The following is a 15,610-nucleotide window of genomic DNA, read 5'->3' as shown; positions in this document are numbered from 1 at the left end:
AAAGTGAAGGAGATCCCAATTTAGATTACTTGGAATCAGTACTACAAAATTATACAGCTTGTGAATATATTCTTGGTGTTTCACAGTTGACTACTATATTCCCTTGAGTACCAAACTCAACAGAAACCCATGGAATGAGCTCTCTCTCTCTGTACAGTCTTCCTGGAGTCACTATGAGGTGTGAGACTAATCAGACAAGGGGCCTTAGCAAATGTATTTTAAAAATAAACAGCCCAGGAAGATGATGGTCATTTTTTTAGGGCAAATAACATGCTTTTACTTATCAGCTCCTTAACAGAGAACTGAACTGATAGAAAAATTCCTTCAGTTTGTTTTTTTCACTGCCTATTAATGCTCTGATAGTTCAAGAAAGAGCAGTGAACATTTCTATTTTCCTTAAGAGGTGGAAGGGGCCTCTGATAGCGTGGTAGAACAATCTCGTTTGACAGATAAGGACTGAGGATAGGAAGAATGGCTGGCTTATAGTCACAAATTAGTAGTGCTCCTACCATTCCGCTATGTAACATTACCTTAAAAAATTAATAAGAACATATAAACAGGGATTTTAATTTTCTTTTCTCTAGTCTCCCACTCTTTTTGTATGCCTTCATACATACAAAGGAGTCTCATACTCCAACCGAAACACTTCTCTCATCTCAACCAAATCTTACCTTCAGTCTAATCTACCCATCAAGATTCACCCAAATGTGACAAATGAATAAAACTGATACTGTCTGCTGCCATGAATTTCACCATTGCCAAAAGCTTGCCAAGGCAACACAATGACTTATGACAGTTTCCAGTCCAAATACAGAATATTTTTGAATTGTTGGCTATTCAAGGCAACTCTTATTAATTTAAACAAAGTAGGGTTTACACAATTACTATTCATTTTCCTTTTTTTTTCATTTACTCCTTCATCTAGCTCTACAGTCCATGAAGAGGACTTTTAACATCAACACACCTAATTTCTTCCTCTTCTTCAAGAAAGATATGAATTAAAAACATAAAACTTCCTTAGAGGAAGTGGATAGCTCAACCTACTTGGATTATTCTGAGAGGAGCTATTATTTACCTCAGCCACAGGGTATGAACAGAGGGGGTAGACAACATTCTAGCTCCATTTGAGTGAGGGAAGTTTTTTGTTTCTCTAGTTGTTTCTTCCCAAGATCAATTTTCATAGTCTGGGTTTGTTCTGTACAAAAACACCCAAAAAAGGGGTTTCAATGATTTGGGACTTTTGGGGATCCTGGATTACTGTGTCTCTCCTCTCTTTATTAACATGGAGAATGGACTATACTGCAAAGCCAAAATAGCCTCTAGAAAGAAGCATTATCTCAATTTCCTTACCTGTAAATAGCTAATGTGACATCCTTAGGGCCAATTACTTTTCATGATTTAATTACATTTATGGTTTTACACCACCGTCCACCGAAATCACATGCTCATAAAACAACAATTAAAATATTTTCTATTAAACACAGAGGGGGGGGCCTTGCTTCTGAATTTTTTTGGCAAAGTCTACAGTTATTTGAAGATACTTTTACCAAGGTGAAACCTGTGATCACATAGTTATAGAAGCCTGCTGAGACTTCACACAGGAACTGAGATCAACTGTTTAAAAAACAAAATCTTCACGGGGAAGGTTTTTTTCTTTTTTTTTGTAGTTCGCTCTAAGTGGTCACATTTTTTAATACCATGTGAGCTGGAATGAGTTTTACCTGGATTCCTTGGAATCCGCTTTCTGCGGTCTCGGAATGCTGCTCCTGATTGTAGGGCTTCTAGAAGATTATCCATCACGCCAGTCTCATCACCCTCTGGAGGAAGGGAGAGATCAGAATTAATCTTGGAGCAATGAAAGTTAAACTACAGGAAAATAAAGGGAAAAACTCCTGTCAGATTTACATAATACCCCTAAATTAAAGACATATATCTGTTTTAACATAATGGATCCTGTCAGTTTCTGGCACCACAGACTACTTCGCTTATTATGCACCATTAAGCAAAATTCATGCCAATCCCACTGTTCTTTCAACTTAAAGACCTTGTCTTTTGTATTATTGATGACACGCTCAGTATGCAAATAAACAGTAGCTGATCAGCTACTGCTGCCTTCCTGTTAAGATTCTTATAAGATATTCCTAAGCAAGAAACCACTGACCCGGCTTAATGCAATCAATGTACAGGGCGCGATTTGATGAAGCGGAGTTACACAAGGTTAAAGACTGATTGTATTAATGCCTTCAGCATTCAACCATCATCTGCGATTATCTCAAAAGACACTATTTGCAAAACACATTAGCATTCAATTCCTACCTAATCTATATCCTTTACCTACTTCGAAATGCTGACATTGTAGAAGGAAAAGGTGACCACATCATTTGAAAGGCCACATTTTACATTTGAGAGACATTAGCCAGATTCTCATAATCCCTTTTAGAATGCTGTTGTGTTTCTAAGCTTTCCCTATGGGAAAGAACTGTTCAGAATCCATGAGCAGAGCACTAAAAAGATGTTCATAGAAATTCCTAATGGAAACACATTTTAAACATTTCACCCTACTCTTACCGCTGACAATTCTGGCCATCAAAAACACTTTTAAGATTTGTTAGAACATTCGTCTTCAGGTAACCATCGCCAGACACTCTACTACATTGTGAGTAATCCACAGTGAGCTGAGGCACCTCTTCCCAATGCAGCCTAGCGGATGAAAAGGACCCTAACTAGGTTGCGAATTTAAGTGGTGGCTAACTGTGTGGGTCCAGAGTAGAGGACACTTGTGGGCAGGAGGGTTAAAAAGAGGGAGCGGTGAAAGAAATCAAATTGTTTCTGATGCTATTCCAAAGTTAAATTTTGATCCTAATTTGTTTAAAAAATGGCTATGGGGGTATTAGATCTCAGAAGAAAAATACTCTCTTATGGGGCAAGAATAAGCTAAAATTTTTTTTGATTATGCTCTTCATTTGACTTGAGATTTCTTCAATGCTACCGACATTTACTCTTTTAAAATGAGTTATCCAGGAGAGAATATTGAATGAAAAAATAAAGAGAAGCACAGAGGTCCTCAGCCCTAATATTTGGAGAAAACAGGAAAAATAAAAAGAAAGTGAAACCCCAGTGACTCAACAGGGAAAGGGGATTGTACACTTGTAGGAATATTAAGTCTGAACAATCACCTGCTCTTTACAAAAGAAATAAAATAACTGAGAGTAGTTTGGCATGGCTGGAACAGACCTGGGAGAATTATATTTTATGCAGTACACACTTAACATTTGTTATATCTTTTAATCCTCCCAACAACACATTCAAATAGGTATTATCTCTGTTTTTCAGCTGAGGATACTGGAACATAGAGAGCTTAAGCATCTTGCTCTAGATCACACAGCTGGCATGTGGAGGCGCCCCAGTATGACCTCTGATCAATTTGACACCAAGGCAAACCCTTTTTGCATGACAGCTAGTGTAAGACGAAGGAGAGTAGGCACATGGTGGCCAGATAATCAAAGACCATGATATCTGTGAGCACAATCCTATTAGCTAGCACTCTCCAATAGATATATAGGACAGGCCACAAATGTGAGTCACATAAATAATTTAAAATTTTCTAGGAACCATATATTAAAAACAATTAAAAGAGACAGTTATAATTAACTTTAATATTTAAGTAAATATTTAATTCAACAGACACAAAAAATTCATATATTTTACATTCTTGTTGTCAGACTAAGTCTTAGAAATCAAACGTGTTTATATTTTGGCACATTTCACTTCAGATTAGCTACATGTCAAGTACTCAGTAGCTATATATGGCTCATGGCTACTGTATTGGACAGTGCAGCTATAAACAATAGGACGTGACTTGATCAGATTTACATTTTAGAGAGATTTGTTAGACAGTACTATGGACAATGACTCAAAGGGTGGCCTGACAGAAGGCAGGAGGGTGTTTAGGAGTGTAGTATAATTGTCTTAAGTAAGAAATAAAGGACCGAACTAAAAGGATAGCTGAGTGAATAGTGAGGGTGGATATTTCGAAGATATTAATACAGTCAATAGGACCTGGCTGGAGGGTGAGATCAAGAGCGAGGGAAAGAGTCTAGATGGCCAGGGTTAAACAAACAGGTTTGAGAAAATGTGATGATTTGTCTTTGAAGAAGAGCTAGGTAGAGATATGCAGTAAAAAGTGGGAATGCAAGTCTGGAACCCAGGAGTGAAGTCTGGCTGGAGGTAAAGGTCTGAGTACTGTTGGAAGATGGATGAGACTCCCTTGAGATAATGTCTGAGAAGAGGAGGGGGCTGTAGGATGCAATTCCTGAGGACCCCAACATTTAATAGGCAGTCAGGAGAGGCAGAACTGCAAAGAAGACATGGAAGGAATTTTTAGAGATAAAGAAGTACAATCAGAAGAGAACTGCAGTATAACTGAATTTCATATATCCTCATAGAAACTCATTATAAAGACTATGTAGAAAGATGAATATATGTATACCAATGAAAAGAACAGAATGCAAAACAGTATGTATTTATGCTTTTACATAAATAATATGCAAATATGAAAAAAATTATAAGTAACAACATTATGGATGCCATTTCATTAAAATTCTTTAATGCTATTATATTGTGTATGAACTAAATATAAGGGAAAAACAAATATGACAAAGTAGAGAGTGATTAAAAATAAACCCCTTAGCTTAATTTAGTGGTTGCCATGTGGAAACACTTATCAAAATATACTAGAACACTGTTTCTCAATCTTGCTTTGTTTTCATTATTGTTTTCCCCTCCTCTGTGGGAGTCTAGACATCTAGACATCTCCCTAATCGCCCCATTATATGCTGTGTATCTGGTCATGTACTGTAGCCTTCCACAAACCCTATCTAAGATTTTTCTCTATCCACCTCCCCAAGAATTCATCACCTTGGGCATGATAGTGCCCCTGTTGAGAAGGCATGTGCTAGATTTTCTGTTTAAAAAAAAAAAGCTATGGACATACAATGGCGAAATGACAGTCTCTTCAACAGATGGTGCTGGCAAAACTGGACAGCTACATGTAGGAGAATGAAACTGGACCATCGTCTAACCCCATATACAAAAGTAAACTCAAAATGGATCAAAGACCTGAATGTAAGTCATGAAACCATTAAACTCTTGGAAGAAAACATAGGCACAAACCTCTTAGACATAAACATGAGTGACCTCTTCTTGAACATATCTCCCCGGGCAAGGAAAACAACAGCAAAAATGAACAAGTGGGACTATATTAAGCTGAAAAGCTTCTGTACAGCAAAAGACACCATCAATAGAACAAAAAGAAACCCTACAGTATGGGAGAATATCTTTGAAAATGACACATCCGATAAAGGCTTGACGTCCAGAATATATAAAGAGCTCACACGCCTCAACAAACAAAAAACAAATAACCCAATTAAAAAATGGGCAAAGAAACTGAACAGACGGTTCTCCAAAAAAGAAATACAGATGGCCAACAGACACATGAAAAGATGCTCCACATCGCTAATTATCAGAGAAATGCAAATTAAAACTACAATGAGGTATCACCTCACACCAGTAAGGATGGCTGCCATCCAAAAGACAAACAACAACAAATGTTGGCGAGGCTGTGGAGAAAGGGGAACCCTCCTACACTGCTGGTGGGAATGTAAACTAGTTCAACCATTGTGGAAAGCAGTATGGAGGTACATCAAAATGCTCAAAACAGACTTACCATTTGACCCAGGAATTGCACTCCTAGGAATTTACCCTAAGAATGCAGCAATCAAGTATGAGAAAGATCAGTGCACCCCTATGTTTATCGCAGCACTATTTACAATAGCCAAGAATTGGAAGCAACCTAAATGTCCATCGATAGATGAATGGATAAAGAAGATGTGGTACATATACACAATGGAATACTACTCAGCCATAAGAAAAGGGCAAATCCAACCATTTGCAGCAACATGGATGGAGCTGGAGGGTATTTTGCTCAGTGAAACAAGCCAAGCAGAGAAAGAGAAATACCAAATGATTTCACTCATCTGTGGAATATAAGAACAAAGGAAAAACTGAAGGAACAAAACAGCAGCAGAATCACAGAACTCAAGAATGGACTAACAGGTACCAAAGGGAAAGGGACTGGGGAGGATGGGTGGGTAGGGAGGGATAAGGGGGGGAGAAGTAGGGGGGTATTAAGATTAGCATCCATAGCGGGGTGGGAGAAAGGGGAGGGCTGTACAACACAGAGAAGACAAGTAGTGATTCTACAACAGGTTGCTACGCTGATGGACAGTGACTGTAAAGGAGTATATAGGGGGGACCTGGTATAGGGGAGAGCCTAGTAAACAAAGTATTCGTAAGTATTCGTCATGTAAGTGTAGATTAATGATTAAAAAAAAAAATGCAGTTCCTATGTGGTGACCTCTAATGAGTTCTACACAATGATATAAAGGACATATAAAAGTGCAGGCAAAGGGTCTGTTTGTGTTTATACAGAGGATCAAAGCCTAATTTGGCTACCCCGAAAATGAACTAAGAAACGATATGAAAGAGAACTTCCAACATCAGCACTCTTGGGAAGACTCATGCCAGAAGATGATCATCAAAAAACCCCAACAAAGATCCACGCACTGCTACAGCTGTAGATGCACTCATCCCACCAGCTCCTGGACTTGCCATGGGAATGAAGGAGATATCTAAGCTGGCCTGTGCATACAGTAAAACAACAAATTTGACTGGGTCTATACTGTTGGAACTCAACCAAGAATTAGGAGAAGTGCAAATTGTAGTGCTCCAAAATCTTACAACTATAGACTATTTACTGTTAAAAGAACATATGGGATGTGAACAGTGCCCAGGAATGGGTTGTTTTAATTTGTCTGATTTTTCTCAAACTATTCAAATTCAGTTAGATAATAACCATCATATCATTGATAAGTTTTCACAAATGCCTAGGGTGCCTAACTGGTTTTCTTGGTTTCACTGGAGATGGCTGGTAATTACAGATATGCTTTGGTTATGTAACTATACTCCTATTATGTTAATGTGTGTGCGCAATTTAAGTAGTAGCTTAAAACCCATACATGCTGAAGTTACTCTACAAGAAGATATGTCAAAGAAATAATCAATCTTCCCATGTTTTCTCCCGCCTGCTACTTCTATAGCTTTTCTTCTTCCTTCCTAATTACAACGAATTCTTAAATAGAATTCGTGCCTCATATCAAATTTACCGAGTATCATAACTCCTCCAAGTGGTAAAGATACCTCAAGACAAATGCTGGGCATAGAAGCCACAGGGCATAAATATGCAAAGAAATAAAAAGCTAACCATTTCAAACAATAAGGCTTCTCTCTCACTTACCAACTTAACATTTCCCTGTATGGCCCTGGAAGATGACTGGTTAGCCAGAGACGGGTAAGATTCCTCAAGGGAGGAACAACCTAAGACAGGCACAGTCGCAGGGGGGTCATCAGGTGAGAAATTGGGGATCAACAGAGGTGAGGCTTAGAACCTCACCCCCCCTGTTCTGAGAGAAATCTTCTGCATACGTGGATGTTTTATTGCCCTTGTCTAGCTTGGATTAACACATAGTCTACAGGCACACACCTGATCATCTACATTTGCTCTCTTACAACACTAAACTATGTTTTCTACCTTTATGTTGTATCTACCTACCACTTCAGCATCTTATTAAAAATAATAAAGAGAGAAATGTGGTATCCACATATAAATCAAGTATAAAAATCAAATGTGTATTCATATTTGAACTGTTTATAGTTCATAATGCATGAGCAAAACCAAAAGTTTCTGTGATGACTGCCCTTGTACTGTTCACCATGTAACTTATTCACTATGTAAGAATTTGTTCTCCATGTAAGAACTTGTTCGTTATGCTTCAGAAGATTGGAGACTGACGAAAATTAGGCTTGGGGTGGATTAATGATTGTGCATTGAGCATTGACTCCCCTATACAAAATTTTATTGTTGTTAACAACCATTTGATCAATAAATATGAGAGATGCCCTAACAACAACAACCAAGAAAAAGTACACACTTCCAATTGTAAAATAAATAAGCAACCGGGATGTAATGTATAGCATAAGGAATATAGTCAAAATATTGTAACAACTTGGTATGGTGATAGCTGGTACTTAGAATTATCATGTATATAAATGTTGAATCACTGTGTTGTACACCTGAAACTAATGTAATGTAATACTGTGTGTCAACTACCCTTCAATAAAAAATAATTATCTAAAAAAAAAGCTATGTGTTTGTAAATACCACTGGTGTATTAAAGGAAAGAGATGTAGGCTTCAATCCACCATTACTTTTTCATTTGCTCCATGATAACTTTCAAAGGAGCTGAGCAATTTCCATGAAATATCTAACCCTAAAGAATTAAGGTTTATTTATATCATAAAATTGATTTCTAAAACAAAAAGGAAGCCAGCAGGATCATTTGAAAGAAGTTATTCTTCATTTTAAATGAATTTCAGTGAAATTTGGCCTATGACTGAATTGTGTGAGGTTGACAGTTCATTTAGAATTTCCAAGTTTATAGTACCATTAATTCTTATTTAGATGTGATTAGCAGTGAGTAGCTGTTTTTATTTTTCAGTTTTTGGTCTAACTCAGGGAAAAAAATTCAAGTGTTTGTTTTTTTCCATTGAAAAAGAAAATAGCTTTATTTAATTTCATGGAAAAATGTGTTTTCTTACAACTTATAATATCTGTTCTACTGAGTGAAAGAACATCAAGGAGAAATTTGGTAATGCTTTTTAGCTGCTAAAACGGTAATATATGGGCATGTCTGGGAAATAACAATTCAGAGGCAACTTCCCAATCTTTCATCCTGAAATTAGATCACAGGGACCATTAAGGAGCTAGGCAGGCTATACTGCTGTCCTATGGGCTCTGTGTGTCTACTTATCTCTGAGTAAAATGAAAGGTATGGGTTGTACCTTCTTTTCATGTTTCCAACAGTGTTGGTCATTCAGTAGATGCTAAATGCTTTCTAATCTCAACTTTCAGCTTCAATATTTACCTGTTGAGTTAATTTCCCAGAAGAGTTTGATGATGCCACAGATTAAAATCAATCCTAGGTAAGTTAATTATCTCGGCTACAACTATGTGCAAGATTATTCCCTAATGGCTAACATGAACTTACTCAGAGGCAATACCCTATGGGTTTTTCACATTTCTGCACATTTTGTGAGCAGAGGTATTGATAGCCTTTGTTCTGGACTACGTTTTCTAGGATGTTTTTTATAGTTAATAGCTGTGAAAGACAGAGTCTCCCTCCAGAGCAGAGAGAAGATTTGTTTGCTTTGAAGACAGATTATATTTCCTCTTAGGACAGATGTCAGGCAGGTTTGCTTTTAGTCCATTATAAAAGATTTGGGTTCCCTAAGTCTGGGTTCCTCAGTAGTGGCACAAAACTACTGTGGATATAGCATCCACCTGGGACCACTCTGATGTCTCCCTTTGGGAGTTGGAAGGCAAGGGAAAGGAATGCATACATGAAGCTCACATTGCTTGCTGTACTGTCAATAACACAGTTCTTTGTTTCTAACCTAGGTGTCTTGTCTTCTGCCAGCATCCCTGACATAGGCAGGCTGACTTGTTAGCATGCAAGTAGGGTAAAATCTCTGACCCTTCAGTTTTTTAAAATACTCTGAACTCTCCTTCCTTTTTATAGAGTGTTTTTAATTAGAATACACCTTATTCCTCTAGGAACCTAAACAGCTAGTGTCTTGGACTTTCCCATTAACTGAGACTTGAGTCCAACTTACTATACCTCAAAAATGACTAAACTAAAGCCAATACTCTAAAAGTCATTTCCTATGATCCTAACAACCTGGCTTAAATTCACTATTACATATTCCTTGAATTCCCAATTGTATAATTAAGACTTTGTGGAAATGCTGAGTTGTTCAAAGTTGAAGAAGTTGCCATCAACCAATGAATGTAAAGGGACCCAAAAGAAGCAAAAGGCTTCTTATGAAGGGTATGACCTTACCATGTGAGATAATACTTATGCAGACTAAATGATTATTAAAACTAAAACTATGCTTTCTGTGGGCTCAGAGTTGGGGAAGACTCTTGGAGGAATCACGGCTTAAGTTAAGCCTCTGAAAAGATTACATTAAAAAAGTTGAGTAATAATGGAAGCAACCTAAATGTCCATCAGTAGATGAATGGATAAAGAAGATGTGGTACATATACACAATGGAATATTACTCAGCCATAAGAAGAAAACAAATCCTACCATTTGCAACAACATGGATGGAGCCTGATGGTATTATGCTCAGTGAAATAAGCCAGGCGGAGAAAGACAAGTACCAAATTATTTCACTCATATGTGGAGTATAAGAGCAAAGAAAAACTGAAGGAACAAAACAGCAGCAGAATCACATAACCCACGAATGGACTAACAGTTACCAAAGGGAAAGGGACTGGGGAGGGTGGGTGGAAAGGGAGGGATAAGGGTGGGAAAAAGTAAGGGGGCATTACAGTTAGCATGTATAATGTGGAGGGGGTATGGGGCGGGCTCTACAACACAGAGAAGACAAGTAGTGATTTTATAGCATCTTACTATGCTGATGGACAGTGACTGTGAAGGGGTATGTGGAGGGGACTTGGTGAAGGTGGGAGCCTAGTAAACATAATGTTCTTCATGTAATTGTAGATTAATGATACCAAAAAAAAAAAGTTGAGTAATGACTGATCCAGACACTAAAATCTAGATTTATTAATTCCTAGTGCCTGTGCTCACTTTCTCTCTGTGTCTGTGTGTGTAAGTTTAAAAATACTGTAAGGCACAGATCTTAAGTGAACAGTTTGATGAGTTTTCACAAATGTCTACACCCATGTAACCACCACCACAATGAAGATATTGAACATTTCCATCACCCACAGAAAGTTCCCTCCTGCCCCCACCACCCAGAGGCAAACTCTGCTCTGATTTCTATCATCTTATATTAGTTTTTTACCTGTTCATATCATGCAAATTTAAGAGAGTAAAAAGTGTTGAGGTTCTTTTGAATCAGTGCTCTCTGAAATCAAATATGCATGGTATACATGATAAACCAGGAGGAAAGCAATGGAATTGAAATGTACAGGAGTTAGACTTGGAAAGGTAAGATCAGAACAAAGTTCTAAAGGGTTTTGGATATAAAAGGAAGAAGTTTGAATTTACTTCAAGGGACTCTAAAATGTCATTGGGAGATCTTCAGCAAGATAATGACCTGATAAAGGCAACATTTAAGATCAGCCTCAGAGTAGTACACAAAATGGACCAGAGTGGGAGAAAAATCAATTATACAAAGAATGCCATTTGATTTGCAGTGCCAAATATTATTCTGCATATAACCCTGGGCAAAGAAGGATGGTCAATTTTGGCATTATTGGTGAAAGATTAAACAGGAAAGTAAAGTCAGTTTTGTGAGCAATGTCATGAGCAGTAGTAAATGAAGATTGACAGTGTAAGAAGGCAGTGATAAGTAGAGTGCAAAAAAATCAGTGTTAGAGTCAATCTCTTTCACACTATCAATTATGGTCGAGATTAAGACCATGCTGCAAGATGTATGGATTTGTAGATGACACAAAATTAGAAGACTGCTCACTTATCAAAAAAAGAGGGAAATAAAATTTCTTCTCTGGGATCTAAAAAAAATGAAGGCCCAGGGCTAACAAATAGCTCTTAAAATTCAACACAGGTAAAAGGTGAATACAATATGGTGAAAATAACGCATTGTGCTACAGGACCTTAACATCTACCAGTAAGAGGAATAGTAACACCATAAATGAGTTAAAAGTAAAAGAAATGAAACCATTCAGCAAAGCACTGTATTAACAGACACGACAAAAACCTGAGCAACCTGATGGCAGTCCACAAGCACCCAGAATGCCTCTACCTGATGGGAGGTTTCCGTTAGTTTGCAGTTGATTTGGAAGTGAATGAAGAAAGGAGATAGGGGTGGCTTGGAAAACTAACAGATGGTAACTAAGATAATAGTCCCTGAAGTTATTTAGGGCCATGAAAAGTATTTGAAAAAATCAAGATAATATTCCAAAGAGATTAAAAGAAGGCATAAATAGAATGTCTAAAGTTCTAACAGAAATAATGCAGGCAGATGCTCTTGTTAAAAGGAAGAAAAATTTCAAGAGGGAAAAGAGGACACAGGAGCTTAGAAGAAGTTACCAGAAGCCACAGGATAAGCCAGGGACCGTGTAGTAATTACATGATGCAGCAGTTGAAAATTTGTAAAACAAAACAGGAAAACACTATGCTCCCAGGCTGAGGCCTTGCAAAGTGGTATGTGCTAAAAAGCAAAATTTATCTCAGATCAATTAAAGTTAGAACTATAGGGTAAAATGTTGGTTAGAGAGTTCACTCATTCTGTCATCTCATCTCCTTGCCAGAACAGGTAAAGAACAGTTTCTTCTTATGAGGTAAATCATCAGCTTCCAGATAAACTTCACAGTGAATACTAACTACTCTTCCTCAACAATTTTAATTGAAGGGCTTTTTTTAGATACATTTTACTATAAATACTGTATTCGGGGGGTCACAAGATAAATAGGGATTCCACTCCAAAGTGATGAATTGTGAAGGATGAGGTACTTTCTCCCCAAATAGCTACTTGGTAGGTACTACCTGAAAGTTTGTCAGGGTAACTGAATTGGTGAATTAACTTTCCCTGATGTATCTGCAGCTTAAAGAGGAGCCAGTTAACACAAATAAATGGATTTGTAATGGTAGAGTTTCACCACAGGAATTTTTTGACCAGAGGCATCTTTTTGGCAATTTGCCTACAATAAGACAGCTTGATAGTAAATGGTAGTTAAAAAATAACATTCATGTGTATTCATTTTTTTTCCAGTTAACTATATGCTTGAAGGTTGGGAGAAGAAAATTATACATTCTATAAATAAACAAATACCCAATAAACCCAAATGTTAACACTTACTAGAAAACCACTGTTGATGCCTCTGGTAAAATATCTCATATTCAATTTTTAAATAATTAATATTTCAAAGAGACCTTTGAAATACTCTGTGTGTCTTACCAGAATCAATCATTTACTAAGGACATGGAATACTTGTGAAGGGAAATAAGCAAAAACAAACTTGGAAAATGAACAAATTTAAGTAAATTCAAAACCAAAAGTAAATTAAGTCACTTTTTAGAAAGATAAAACAAAGATGCTTTTAGAGGTAGGAGTATTAATAATATCTGCCATTTATTGAGAGCTCACTATAGGTCAGGCCTTGTTCTATTGGATTTACATTGAATCCCCACACCAACCTGTTTTCTGGGCAAACAAACAGGCATATTTAAATGAACTGACTTGTTCAAGATCACATAGCTGGGAGGTGACAGAACCAGTATTAGAACCTGGGAAGCATGTCTCTAGAGCAGATGTTGGCAAGTTATTAGCCTTAGTGGTCAAATTCAGTCTACCACCTGTTTTTGTAAAGCCCACATGCTAAGAATGGTTTTCATAGTTTAAGTGGATTTCAAAAAACCAAAAGTAAAATAATAGTTACATCAAAATTTCAAATTCAAATTTCAGCCCCTAGTTATATTGGAATATAGCCATGCTCATTCGTTGTGCACTGTCGATGGCTGCTTTCATGCTACAGTAGCAGAGTTGAGTAGCTGTGATAGAGACCTTTTGGCCTGTGAGGCCGAAGATATTATCTGGCCCTTTAGAGAAAGAGATTCCTGACCCTTGCTCTAGAGTATGCACTGTCAGCATCAACATCACACTAGGTACAGACACTGTAGAGCTCACAGTCTGCCTCTGAGAGGCTGAAGGACCTTGGCAACCTCCGTATCAGTAAAACAAGGACTCACCACTGGTGGAAGGCGGGAAAGAACATGAGCAGCCAATGTAAGCCTACATTAAATTGGGATGCTTCCACTTTAGAGAAGCAAAGCCACGAATCAGACAGGATGACAAAGTAATAATTATATATACACTTCTATGTGAATTTACGTTTTAGAGTCCTTGAAGTCCAATTCCAAAAGAAGAGTTACAAAAAGTGAAGAGCTTTTTTCAAAGGTCAGTGGGAGATCTGATTCCAAGTTTTAGTTTCCTGCCTGAGAACCAACCTCTGACATGGAGTAATTTAGCTCCTTTCTTGAAAACATAGCTCCTCACCTGTGAACTTCAACTGGACTGCCATATCAGAATGCAGTACTGAACAATAAGCCTAACTATATTCACAAGAAATACAAACACAAGCCTAGTGGTAGAGAGGAATGGGAAAGGACAGTATTAACTTCTAGAGCACCATCATGAGGTCAAATGTGTACTTGTGTCTTCCTCAAAGCCTGGCACAGGCACAAGCAAAGCCTGGGAAACAAGTGACTTTTCAAGAATGGCTCTCCTGAGACTGCAGTCAGACAGTTTTAACAGAGGTCACATACCACACCAATAATGGCAGCTTACCACTAAGTATAAAAATATTGTAAATGAGGGAACTGGTACTCTTAATTGCTGATGCTCAGATCACAGAAAACAAGTGGACAATTCATCAGTTGCTAGTGACTCTTTCCAATTAGTCTTCTTCCTTTGCTTAGGATTCTTGACCTAGTTTCTACAGTGGGTCATCTTTCCAGTCAGAAAGGTAATAACAGCTTCACTCTACTTTTGCACAACCATTGTTTATCTATTTTTAAAGTGCAAGGAGTCTCGTGTGTGTGGCTGTGTCTATGTCTGTCTGACCACTTTATTTTTTGAATGCCGAGAGAGTGCACATTGCTACAAACTGATTTGTCTTTATTACAACTACCCCTTTCACAAACTGAAGAGCATACCATATCTTTTTAAAAACATGATATTATATCTTTGTGATTTTTTAAAAAAGCAAAAGTAGTTTGAAAAAAGGCATGCATAACTAACCAGTTTTTTGAGCAGTATCAGCTAAGTAAAGGTATAAACATAGAATTGTTTTCATTTTCTTCGCCATTGCTCCTAAACACCCAATGTCCAATCTCCCTTTCATGTCCCTTACTGACATTTCAGGAAGATTCCACAATTTTCCGGTTGTAGTTTAAGTATTAAACTTATATTTACTTCAAGGTGTTTCCTCCATGCATAGCTGGTTAGTCTTTTGGAGCCAGCTACCTGAAGGGGAGAATGAGTGCCATAGTCTGTTCCCTACTCATTTCCCATCCCCCCACCCACCCCATGGAAGAATCAGATCCCCCAGTAGGTTGGGGCAAGGGAGGAAGGAAAAGCGAAAGAGGGAATGTCTGTCATTTTACTGGCTAGTGTTATAATCCTCTTGATTAGCATGTTAGATGGCTTGCAAGAAACCAAGGTGGGGGTTTAGTGTAAGGAAGTATGAAGAAGTAAGGAGGAATATGAAGAAGGCTTCAGCAGCTGCATAGTCAGGACTCACAAAGAACTGAAACATCATTCAAGATACAACCATGACTCTAAGCTTCCAGCTACAGTAGCCCTAATCATTCACTAATGTTATTACTTTAGTTTAGTACCTTGCTGTCTATTCTCAACCATGTGCACCTACTCTTAGTATCTGTTTTATTTCTCTTCTGCCATTTGCGAACTAATTCTCCCTCTTTGTGTCTTTGAGTCC

General features: G+C 37.7%; 1 protein-coding gene across 6 annotated transcripts in view; it reads right to left on the bottom strand.

Moving 5' to 3' along the window:
* Positions 1–15,610, bottom strand: part of DIAPH2 (diaphanous related formin 2) — a 953,825-nt gene that overhangs the window by 146,694 nt on the left and 791,521 nt on the right. For 5 of the 6 annotated variants that reach the window (XM_036919628.2, XM_057495928.1, XM_036919627.2 and 2 more), the window contains one exon: positions 1,722–1,817. In XM_036919628.2, the coding sequence (XP_036775523.2) occupies positions 1,722–1,817 (96 nt within the window). Of the gene's footprint in view, positions 1–1,075; positions 1,196–1,721; positions 1,818–15,610 lie in introns of all 6 variants that reach the window. The other variant, XM_057495929.1, reaches the window with a different exon arrangement.

The sequence above is a fragment of the Manis pentadactyla genome, chromosome X (assembly GCF_030020395.1).
Source record: "Manis pentadactyla isolate mManPen7 chromosome X, mManPen7.hap1, whole genome shotgun sequence".
NCBI lineage: Eukaryota > Metazoa > Chordata > Mammalia > Pholidota > Manidae > Manis > Manis pentadactyla.
Note: the sequence above shows the minus strand (reverse complement) of the source record. Positions and strands in the feature narration are given on the sequence as shown.